The sequence below is a fragment of the Orycteropus afer genome, unplaced genomic scaffold, assembly GCF_000298275.1.
Source record: "Orycteropus afer afer isolate SDZICR_OR568_19922 unplaced genomic scaffold, OryAfe1.0 scaffold00009, whole genome shotgun sequence".
NCBI classification, from domain to species: domain Eukaryota; kingdom Metazoa; phylum Chordata; class Mammalia; order Tubulidentata; family Orycteropodidae; genus Orycteropus; species Orycteropus afer.
In genome coordinates, this window is record NW_006921596.1 from 15,028,562 (window position 1) to 15,041,548 (window position 12,987).

The 12,987-nt window shown below is 35.1% G+C and overlaps 1 protein-coding gene across 1 annotated transcript in view; it reads right to left on the reverse strand.

The window, feature by feature from the left end:
* The window catches only part of RPGRIP1L (RPGRIP1 like), a 106,349-nt gene that overhangs the window by 65,326 nt on the left and 28,036 nt on the right, over nt 1-12,987 (reverse strand). Inside the window, exons 6-9 of the mRNA XM_007947092.2 lie at nt 11,270-11,375; nt 8,901-9,047; nt 7,504-7,577; nt 864-1,003 (exon numbers count right to left, since the gene is read on the reverse strand). Coding sequence (XP_007945283.1) covers nt 864-1,003; nt 7,504-7,577; nt 8,901-9,047; nt 11,270-11,375 — 467 coding nt within the window. The remainder of the gene's footprint in view (nt 1-863; nt 1,004-7,503; nt 7,578-8,900; nt 9,048-11,269; nt 11,376-12,987) is intronic.

The following is a 12,987-nucleotide window of genomic DNA, read 5'->3' on the forward strand; positions in this document are numbered from 1 at the left end:
CTAGGGACCATAGTCTCAGTGGTTCCACCAGGCTCTATCAGACCAGCAAACCTGGTCTTCTCCCCCTCCACCACCCCAAATGATTTTGAGTTTTGTTCCACAGCAAGGATATCTTGACCAGACTTCTTAGTACTTAGATGCATTGTCACAGAGTAGAATTCAACTTCTCAGGGTCAGAGACCTTGCCTGTGTAACCTATCAAAAACCAGCAAGCAACCACCTCCACCACTCTCCACTGACTTACATTGCTGGTTGGTTTTCCATTTTACTTACCACTCCTTGACACGTGACATACTCAATGACCTGTTGTCGATTTCTCTGTTAAATGTATGCAGAATGAGGGCAAGGTCTGTGTTTTACTCATTGCTGTAGCCCCAGAACTCAGAACAGTGTCTAGCACATGTTGGTGCACAATAACACTTTCTGACTGTTGAATAAAGAAAGGCTCAGAATTTAGAAAAAGGAAACAAAGACAACCTGAGTAAGAGGAACCCTGGGGAAAAAAAAAGTAATTCCTTTGATACACAGTCTAGGCTGCCTGAAGAGAAATTTTAGCACCAATAAATTCATCAAAAAACCAAAACCAAACTCACTGCCATCGAGTCAATTCCGAACTCATAGCGGGCCCTCCTTGGGTTTCCGAAGCGGTATCTCTACGGAAGTAGATTGCCCAGTCCTCCTTCTAAGGAGGGGCTGGTGGGTTTGAACTGCCAGCCAAATTCATGAAAGAGGAGGGCTTTTAACATAGGCTGTGTCCCTAATACATAATAAGGTGCCTGGCAAACAATAGGCACCACAATAAATATCGATTGGTTCAATGAATAAACATCAGATGTCTGGAGTAAGTCAGTAGTTATATGTACCTTTTTCCATTTTTAATCTGTCAAGGATTTCAGCTTTGTCTGTTAAGTCAGATTTTAAGGCAGTCTCAAGCTGAGCAATCTGGACTTTGAGCTGCTGCTCCTTGAACTTCCATTGCTCTTCATGCGCAGCACTGAAGGCACTGCAAAACACACGTGACACGCAAGGCAAGCTCGGAAATCAGCTTCAACCGAAAATAATAAAGAGAAAAGCTTTTAGTGGCACAGAGACCACTGTCATCATGTCTCAGGAATTAAGTAAACATATGCTGGTCTGCTGCTGTTGAAACCAAGGCGCCTTTCTCAGGCTGCGGTTAGGGAACATGAAAGAGTTTGTGGGATGAGCAAAGGAACTGGCCTTAATTTAGAGCTCTAAAGTCAAAAAAGTTGGCAGTGTGCAGCTTTTGTGGGACTAGTAAAGGAATTCAGATACTGTACATACTCCAGAGGAATCTACAGTTCCAAACCTCAGCAACAGACAATGCACACCGCCATTCTCTCCTCCATACGAGTTGTCCTAATACGGAGAGAAGTCACTCTTCACCTGATCTTTACTTTAAGAGTCTATGAAACTTCTGAAGAGGCTGTGATAATAGGAATATTCATAAAATCTTGGCCACAAAATGACAGCATATTGACCACAACATGGTAATTCTAATACTGCTTTTGAAGTACTGATAATGTAGATTTTGTCCTAAAAACCAAAAATGATTTTACTTGTAACACATGGTTGGGATGAAAACCAATGCTCTGTGCCTGATAAGAATGATAACGATTGAATTACTGTTCCTCAATAAAAGCACTGCAGTTTAAGCAGGGTTAAAGCCTACTAATATATAACCGAGCACGTTAGAAGAAAGAACCGGGAAAAAAGTAACTAGATGGTACACAGCGTAAAATGAACATTCTTTTAGGCTAGTGGTTCCCAAACGCTGGTCTACACACTATTGCTAGACCAGCTTCACTAAGAACACTAAGGGAGATTCAGAACTGCAGATCCCTGGGACCAGGATTTCACAATTCTATGAAGCTCCCAGGTGATAGCCAGGTTTTGGAAAAACTGATCTTGATCGGTATTTCAGCAGAAAACCATTATCTGCGAAGCTTGATATGACTGAATAATTATCAGCAGCTTTGACCCTTCTACTTATGTGAAACCCAGTAAATGAGACAAAAAAATTTATAAAATACGGTTTTATAATGATGATGTAAATGGGAGAGAAATACATTACTGAAAATTCTACTTACTGTTGCTCCAAGCTAGTCTGAAGGTTTTTATTCCAAAAAAAGAGATACTATTTAGGAAATTCACACTTTTCTGGTGGGCTTAGCTTTCAAAATAGCAAAACTGTATATTCATTTTAAATTCTGAATCTATTTATTGAATGTAAAATAATGTGACCTTGAAGATAAGGTCTACAAACTTCTCTAAATAGGAGAGCTGTTTCTTCTATCAATGTTGTCATCTAACATATGGAACCTTAAAAAAGACATGGATCTGATTTACTAGTATTTCAAGTTAATTTTATCAAAGGTACAATTACCTAGACGTAAGTGAAATCAAAATAAAATATAAACTTTAAATCCTAAAGAGATGAATAATCTTTTCATTTTAAATAAAAAAAGAATATAATTTTTGTGTATGGCCAAAGTAAACATACATATAATGAATACATGAGTATATATAAATGCATATGTGTATATATGCGTGTGTGTATGTCTTGTATTATTGAAAACATATACCACTCGGAAAAAAATTAGCATGATGAAATAGGCACAACCATACATTATATCAGACGCCAAAAATGAGAAACAGTAGTGTTGCAATAGCATTAGTACCAGCAAAAAGATCACCAACAGCTAATCTGGCAGAAACATCAGAAGCTGTATGTGTTTAAATTAAGAACAATTTAGCAGCCTGGTTTTTCTAAACCCACAAAATACTAGTGTAAATCAGCATAAGTCAATCTGAATTTAGTCCACTGCTATCTTTCCTCTAAATTTAGGATTACATTCCACTGCAGTTTCATGAGGAATTCCTTTTGAGTTTACTGTATTCCTCTGTGCTTAGAGCCATCTGTGTAACTATAAATGGTGAACCACATCTGGCTCCATTTTCTTTGTAAGGGCTGTGTACATGATTAGATCTGCATATGAGAACAGTCTTTGAGAACCTTTTATTCATGAAAATGTTTTTATATATTGCCTACAGTGACAACTGAGGGGGGACTGTAGTTGGTCTTTGTGCGCATTTCATTGTTACATTATGTCCCAGGAGTGATAAATGTCAGCCTGCAGTAGAATGCCCATTGCTGCAATGGTTACTGGCATGTCCACTTGCAGCCAGGGGTCTACATACTGTAAATATACACCCTTGATCAACAACATGATAAGACGGGGGAAAAAAAAGGATGAAGAATTTATCTTCACCTCAAGATCTTTTTTCTTACAGAAGTTCCTTTTATTCCAATGTTCAAGGGCATCCTAATCTGAGAGATGTTGTTGCTGTTGTTGTTGTTGTTATGTGCCGTTGAGTCGGCCCCGACTCATAGCGACCCCTCCTTGGGTTTCCGAGGCAGTATCACTACGGAAGTAGGATTGTTAGGTGGTGTCAAAGCCATTTCTGATTCATAGTCAGTGACCCTACAGGACAGAGCAGAACTGCCCCATAGGGTTTCCTAGGCTGTAATCTTTATGGGAGCAAGTTTCCAGCTCTTTTCTCCTATTGGGCTGCTGGGTGGATACGAACCACCAATCTTTCAGTTATGAGCCAAGCACATAACCACTGTGCACAATGGTTAGGGAATAATCAATTCTAACTCATCCAGAAAGAAATTCATAGGTATTTTAGTAGGGCCTAGTGAAAATTAAATACATATTTACATCAGGATGTTTCACTTACTGAAGGAAAAATGATGCCCAAAACGTACTCAGAGTTTGATTTGTGGGAAGAACAAAGGGCTCCTATTCGATCATATGACCTTTGATGAGTCCATTTTCTTTGCAGGGGACAGGTACTCACCTTACAGAGACAGAGCACAGTGAGTCCATGAATACTTAGCAGCACCCTTAAAAATTTTGGATATTAGATGACTATCACATGTAAAAAACCAGATTCACCCAGTTTTTAAAAGGGTTAGTAGTGTCTTCAAAAATTACTTTTTTTTTTTTTAATAGTTATCTGATTGGCGTATCTCAAGGAGTTAGAAGTATAAAATCACTTTCAATAGATTTTTATGGACCCAATTTCAAATTGACTGACTCAGAACTGAATGGAAGGGCGATAAAACCTATTTACAATATATTTTTCAGGTTACTCTTATACATTACAGTTGAAGGATCATTGCATTTGACAATGACATGGTCCTAAAATTACACTAACTTCAAAAAAGGGACAGAGCTATACTATACTATAGTATATAGTTTCTGTTTGACCAAATAGATTTAATTACAAAAAATCTATGCTGAACTCTTAAATTCAACATTTCATAAATAGTTACACTTATTTCTTGGCACTGTATCAAAAATGCTTTAGCATATTAAAAACAGCCATGCCAAATACTAACATGAGAGTTTTATCTTACCAGATGATTCTCTGTCATATGTCAAGTAATAAACACATTCAAGATTTCATTTGAAAAGGAAGATGAGAATGCAATCTGCAAATCATAATTCTCTCCCCTGAAAACTAGCCAATTTTCAATAAATACTCTCTTTTTTTAAAAACATCCTATCATTCTGATGAACTTAACCGGGAGTATATACAGTATTTCACGAACATTAGTTGTTGGCAATGATGAATAACAGTGCCATGAAACACAAGAGCTATAAAGAATCTTAGGGATGATGCTGATTTTTGTAGAGTTTCTTCAATGTTTCTGGAAACATACTATATAGATATATTTAAACCATATTAGGTATTTTTATGGGAGCTCTGGTGGCGTAGTGCCTAAGGTGTTTGACTGCTAACCAGAAGGCTGGCGGTTCAAACCGACCAGCCACTCCTGGGAAGGAAGATTGGGCAATCTACTTCCGTAGTGATACTGCCTTGGAAACCCAAGGAGGGGTCGCTATAAGTCAAATCAAGTTGATGGCAGTGGATTTTTTTTTTTTTTTTTTAATACTTCTCTTACAAAGGAACTCTGGTGGCACACAGGTTAAAGCATTAGGCTGGTAATCAAAAGGTCAGTGGTTCAAACCCACCAGCTGCTCCATGGGAGAAAGAGACAGTCTGCTTCTGTAAAGGTTTGTTGTTGTTGTTGCTGTTATGTGTCATTGAGTTGGCCCCGACTCATAGCGACCTCTCCTCGGGTTTCTGAGGCAGGATCACTACGGAAGTAGACTGCCCAACCTTCCTTCTGAGCAGTGGCTAGTGGGTTTGAACCGCCAGCCTTCCGGTTAGCAGTCAAGTGCTTTTTTAGGCACTATGCTACCAGAGCTCCCCTGTAAAAGTTTACAGTTTTGGGGTTTACTACCCTATGGGGTAATGCTACTTTCTCCTATACTGTCACTAAGAGTAGGAATCTAATGGATGGCCGTGGGTTTTTTTTTTTTGGTTATTTGTTATCATTTGTACTTCTTAGGTCTCGAATTTCAATGACATCAAATGTTCTGACACTCACGACACACATTCACTTCCATGTACCTCACATAAATTAAAACAGTAGAATAATGAAGCCCATTTTGAATGCAACAGAAAAAAAAAATTAATTTAAGCATAAAACATTACATATAAAAACCCTTTAAAGTTAGACTTACACTCTGAGGTTATTTTGCAATATGGAAAGATAAAGTTTTTATGATGATAAGGTAAATATGAATAAAATATCTGTTTCTCAAGATTCCACACAGGCATTATTCCCAGCTAGGTTTGATGTTTTTCATTCCAAGAAGTTATGTTCAGTACATTCTTAAAATGGGAGGAAGTGAGAATTAAGAAGTACTGGTCAAATGGCACATTTTCTTGCATTCAGACAGTGGCAAACTATTTGAAGTTATAAACTGTTGAAGATAAACATGAATCAATAAAAATTCCTGACTGTTCCGTTATTCCATGAGTGCTTCCCTCCCACACACTCGATCTTCCAATGCTATGAAATGAGGGAAGGAGTAAAGCACTGGGAAAATAAATTCAAGTTCTGGCGTCAAAAGGATTGGGTTCCAGTTCTGCACAAAAGACTTAATTTTTCTGGGTCTCAATTCCCTCATGTATAAAATATGGGGATAAAATAGGGTGCCGTGTGATCGGTACACTGACATTTTACTTTTTCAAACACATAATTATTAAATATTTAAATATATCCCAATATAAGGTGGTATATTATTCTACAGAGACAGAAATACAAAACAGGAGATGCTCAAAATCAATAATACTTTAGGTAAAATTAATCAGGACTGATGAGAGGGGGGAAACCAGTATAAAATACTGGAGGCCAAAGGACCTGTAAAGACCAATCCCACATCAATATTTTAGTAAGGCTACCTTTGCTGGAGGATCCAAAATATTCTTAGCTGGCATCTGAACTGCAATTTAGCCTGTAATACAATGAGCCACTGTCCAAAGATGGTTAATGCTGGCAGGTAAACACCACAGATGATATAACACACTAGAATAAGGTTTAAATTAATTTAGGTGACTTTTCAAAGTAAACCAAAATCATCCCATACTCTTTGGGTATGATCTGTTTGTATTAGAAAGTGAGAAAAACAATTGTAAGGTTAAAGATACATCTTTAGCTCAGATGGCTACTTTCTTACGTTCTATTGCCTGATCAATAGAAGCGGCTGTTGAACATCAGCCGTAACATATTTTAATATACCTAAAATCTGCTTTCAATGGCACATAACAACAACAAAATCTGCTTTCATGTAAACATGCATTAATCATACACTGCAAAGACTTAAAAATATATACAGATAACTGGATCACTTCATCATACTTTGTTTTGGAGTAAAATTTCATTTCTACTGTTACCAGAAGGGAATAATTCCCAAAATGCCATAATTAGGAAGCAGATTAAGAGAAAAAATAGAAGAATTTCTTTAAAATTTATCTTGATATAAAGATGGTGTGTTTCTCTTTAGAATGAACAGAGACAATTTTGTAAGCAAACACCTTTGCTTTCCCCCAATAAAATTACTCTCTGCTAACAGACAGGGTAGCCCAGCGGAAGAAAGACGGCTGAGGGAGACTGACAGGCTTTCCTATGTCATAGCTCTACAACCTTAGGCAAGTTACTTACTGGCATTTTATCTTCTTTATCTGTAAAATGGGCATTTACAATATTTACATTTGAAGGCTGTTGTGAGCAATCTGTAACAATGTTCATAGAGTATCTAGTACAGTGCCTGCTAGCCTATAGTTTATGGACAAGAAATGAAAGTGGTTGTTATTGGCAACAAAGTGATATGGTTAAAATTTATTACAAATGCCTAAAAAGTGTTTATTTTTCTGTGATAACATATAGATGGATAGATATAGATACATAAACATTTCCACTTATTGTCAGTTATTGCTAAGATATTTCTGTTTAATTAATATTAAACAGAACAGTCTGATATCAAATGCTATAAGAGTCTGACATCAAATGCTATAAAAGAGCTCAAATGAGAGAATGAAAGAATACACAGAACCATGTTTTACCTGTTATAGAGTTTATCATAATTTTCCTTTAAAAGTTCCCGTTCCTTCTCTAAATCATTAATTCTATCCTGTAGCTAAAATGAAGAAAAAATTATTTTAGGTGATTATTATACAAAACCACACGTCGGTAAAAAAAAGGACGAGAGGAGGCTAATGTGTTTCAGTCTTGATTTCTAAATTGTAGCTGCTAAGAAGATCACTTACATTGTCTGTATTAAATGCAGCAATGATTTTTCCAAGTTGTTAAATAAACATGAAATTAATATTCTTGTTTTAATTTAGTAGAAACTGATATACTGCGTTACAGCAAAATGTGTCAGAACTCAATAATGTGTGTATAAAAAGACTGCTCTTAAATCCACGGAAACAATGTTTTTACCCCTCCCACCCCGATGAATTCCCTCAATATATTCACTTTATATTCATTTCTAATTGGTCTACAAAGAAATAAAAGGATTAACTACGCGGGGCCTCATGGTACAAATAAACTGTGTCAATCACTATTTACTCTGAAGACAATTTTTCATGTTAACTTGGAATTTACAAATAGCCAATAGCAAAACTTATGAATAAATAAAAAAAGAAATAAATGATATACCTTATTTTAGACCACTGAGAAATATTTTTAGGAACAAAATTGGAATAATAATTGCATCTATTGACTAAAATGTTGATTTCTGTACTCTAGAATTTAAGTTTTATTGATAACTACATTTTGTAGTTACAACATTTTCCCATGGATCAGAATATTCTTAAAATTAATCTCCATTCTCAAAATTCTCTTCTGATCAGAGTAAGAGCCACAACAGGAAGATAAAAGATCCTCCCAAGATTAAAACAGAATGCAGGCTCTCTCATTTTAGTTCAATTTTCCTAAAATGGAAATACATTTGTAGTGACTACAGAGAAAGATGGTTCTAACAGGCAACATGAGCAACAACAATAATATGAAGAAAGTTTCAAACAACTTCTTAGGAAAAAACAAAACAAAACTAGATTATTTTCACAAAATTGCTGATGTTGCAAAACACGACACCCTTCTGCTCAGTAACAGATATTTGCCTGTACTTTTGTTCTAGTATCTCAAACGACTAATAGGCTGAGAAAATTAAGTTCCACAGGTAATCTGCATCAGTTTCAAAATGTCATGTCTTCTTTTTACTCAAGGGCCCTTAATCTCTCAGGCAAAGAGTATGGATCTCAAGACATTAGCAAGCAATGGTAAGCACTGATTTGCCATTCACATATTAATGACTAAATTTTGTTGTGCTCAACATGTCATATATGTAGCTTAGAATTTTAAAATACATGTATTTGAAATGTCTCTCTTTTCTTTTTTCAGATCAGCCATACAGCAGTTTTAACATGACAGATGGCTAAAGCCTTTGGGAACTTACCTCTTCTATTCTTTTTTCAGAACACGTCATGGAGTGTAACTGTTTCTCAAGATTGCAGCATTTTAAACGCTGCTCTTTAAGCTGCGTATTTAGCTCATCTCCATTTGCCATCAAGGCATCGTGGCTGATCCTCAGGGTTCTTTGCTTCTACAAAACAAAAAGAAAATCTTAAAACAATTACTTTTGGATTATGCTTTGAAAAAATGATTACAATTCTATATGTATATTTACTACTGAAGTTCACATTATACAGTTTATTTTTTATATCACCAATAATGCATGTGGGCTACATGTCTGTAAGAGACACTCTTGACCTACATGTAACACAAGGAAGAAGATATAAGGGTTACGAGCCCGCATAATGCAAAATGTTTTTGGTTTTCTTTTCTCCTAGTTCTGATTTGTTGGTAGTGACCAGTAAATAAATTAGTTTTAGTGATTAATTTTTGTTTTCTTTTTGCTGTGGTTACAGTGGTTAGACACGCTGTCTAAAACTGCTGCAGCATGAGTCAAAAAGAAACGCTGACTGCAGATATTCAAAGTGAAAGGATTTGCCACCACATCATATAAATAGCCTTGGATGGTTAGCTTTTAATTTTAATGCAATTAAGTTAAATTTTTCAATTCAGTATAATTGTAAGTTAAACTCTGAATTTTCAAAATGGCCTATTAATGAGCATGTCTTGAATTCAGTTTTATGTACTTAAATACTATATGCTTCTTTTGTAATATTTTAAAAGTTGATTACATTAAATTATTTTCATAATGGCTGTTATGACCATAACATGTAAGGCCTCACCAGCTAAATAAAGTAACTTAAGTTCTACTGAAGTTCTTGTCCACTCACTTAAAAGAAACATGGTTGTTCAGCTACTTTAGGCCAATTTTCTTTAATCTTGGTATTGCTATAGATGCTATCTTTAACCATCTTTCTCGAGCTTCCGACCTCATTGAGACTGTTGGCCTGACCCTCTCAAATCTCCACCTTATGTTAACCCTGAAAAGAAGTACCTGAGCTATAGAATACATTTTTTTTTTTTTTTTTTTTAAATTCAAACCCACTGCCACTAAGTTGATTCTGACTCAAAGTGACCCTTTAGGACAGAATAGAACTGCTCCGTAAGGTTTCCAGGGCTGTAAATCTTGACAGAAGCAGACTGCCTCATCTTTCTCCCATGAAGCAGCTGGTGGGTTTGAAGGGCTCACCTTTTGGTTAGCAGGTGAATTGTTAATGATGGTATTTAAACAAATACCTGGGATCACTGTTAAATGGAAATTAAAATGGTTAAAGTGGTAAAAGAACGTAAGATCATTTGTGGGCTCTCTTAATTCCTCATTTTTGAAATGACTTTCAAAGACATGTGTTTTTTAATTTCCCTCTTCTATCTATCTGCAGATAGTGCTATCATTTCTTCTTGCTAATCAGTCTCTCTCTTCTACAAATGTTCACATTAATATGGAAGGTAGTTATTACGTGGCATTTAAGGAAGTTCCTGCAGGATGAAAAATTCTACCCAGAGTACACTTTAAAAATATTTAACTAATTCAGTAGTGAATTTAGTTTTCAAGATGACCCTACGCTTTGCATCGATTTACTGCTCTCCTCATCTCAGTACTTCAAAGAAGTGCTGCTTAATATGAACTCTGCTCATCTGGAATGTTTTGGAGTTCATTAATTCCAGAACTCATGTTAATTATGCAGTGCCAATAAATAGGAGCCCTCTGATGGCACATTCTTGTGGGGCCATAGTCCTTGCTAAAATAACTATGGGGAAGAAGAGTTGCAAGTATTTTCAACGTGAATTGTTAATGTTTAAAATAAATACATTAATAATTGACATTATGGATACTCAAATATTTTCTGATAATTGTAGTGAGAAAACAAAACTACAACAACAAAAATACCTAGAACTGCTCCCCCCACCCGCAAAAAAGAAAAAGTTATCAGAACATGATTATTGACCTGGTCATAATTTTGGTCTACCTTAGATGCTTTACAAATACTGAGAATTAAAGAGATATGCAAATAGAGCCACTAAATCTTCCATACTATGTACAGATAATGAATTCAGATAAAAGAAGTTAAAAACAATTTTTTTGGTCATGAGATGATTTATGACAAATGTGTTCATTCTTTTAAGAGGACACAAATAGTCATAAAAGTCCAAGCAGGTAGTTATTGTGTTAGTTTTTAAATAATAAATAGCAAACAATATATGAAGTCAAATTACATAGATTCAATGATAAAAAGAACCATCATAAAAATTGTTTTAGTGTTATGACAATTCTACTTTTTGAAAACAACTTAAATGCTACTTTTGAATTCTCGTATCTATGCATCATCATAATAAAATAAACGATCACAGTACCTCTTGAAGCTGAATAAATTTTCCTTCCATTACTGAAAGAGCATTGCTTTTCTCCACTAATTGCTTATGAAGCTTAATCATTTCTACATTGTCCCGAATGTTTGACCTTCAAAGTTGTGTTTAAGAGACACAGAGGAAAAAGCACAAGTAAAAAAAATCAGTGGTGGAATCACAGTTTCTCATTTTAACTCAACTTAGGAAATATTTACACACTTGTACATCACTTGCTGGGACTTCTAGTTCATTATACACTTAGGATAGATTTATTATTTTAAACCAATCAATAATCATTTTTGAACTTCAAAAACTCACAGACTTGCAGTTTGAAGAGAGTCTCCAAACTTGATGACTGTGTCATCTCTATAATGACTGATATTACAGATTGAAAATCATTTGACAGTATCCTGAAAGATGGCATGAAAGCACACCCTTCTTTAGCACAGCAAAGGTTCCACAACCAGACTTCAGACTTCTTTCAAGGAGGACAATCATACCACTTTTCTCTAAATGAAAAATATGCAATACAGCCACTCATCTTCCTACCACTCCCTCGAAGCAGATGGTCTCATAAGATTACCATTTATTGGAGTTTCCTCTTCGAGTTTAAACTGTTCAGAATATTTAAAAAAAAAAAAAAAAGTGACTTAGCATTTTATACTAATAATGCCCAAAGCTGGCACTGAAATATGTTGCAGATGTGCCTTGAGCTGTAAGAGATCATTTGACACCCACAGGGCAGAGAGAAACCCTATATGCTACAATAGTATTTTGTATTTTTCCTACTGAGATGAAAGCAAATGTAGAATTTAACAGGAAGATCTTGTTAAAGGTTAATCATAGATCTAAATGAATACCTTTTTTCAAAGCACATTAATTCTCCTGACAGAGAAATTCCCTAATTAAATATGTTTTACATTAAAAAAAAAGTATTTTTAAAGTTGTAAAGCTGGGTTTTAGACCTAATTTTTAAGAAAAATAGTGTAAACTTTTTCAACTCAGAAAATTATTTCATTATTTAAAGTAAGTGATTTTTTACTTCCAAAACTTATCTAGTGTTCACATATTGGAAAAATTGTCACAATGCCCTACTGGAACCAGAAAATGGACTACAAAGCTCACACATCTGCATACCAGCTGGACTTGAAATACTTAATTTTCCTCTTTGATATTTGAAAGTTCATTGTATTCTGGCATTGGACAGTTAGTTTTCCTCACACAGAAGATAAACAAGTACAAGAACCTGGATCTTGCCCAGGATCCTGTACTTGTTTATCTTCTGTGTGAGGACAACTAACACAGTCTTAACACAATGTTAAAATAATTATGTGTTTAAAACATGCTATCTAGTAGTTCTGAGCATATCCTCAACACTACACTCACTATTGTTCCCTTCAGTATTACCTTTGTTTACTAAAAAAAAAAACTGTAACATGAACAGAGATATGTATTTAAATAATGTCTAAAGAAAATATTCACCTTTTTTTTTCATTGTTAAGAAGCCAAAACATAATTTAACTGTTTTCCTCAGAATACTCAGCTTGACCACTCAACAGAGAGTAGCATTTTTTTTTCATATGTAAGGAAAAAATACTATTTAAATTTAAATCTTTTCTTCTATTTTCAGTTGTCCCTGCTATTTTATTTTTCTTGCTTTTAAATATGTCACTATTTTCAAGAAAATTCAGATCTATTTGAGTGATAACTATTACTTAATGATA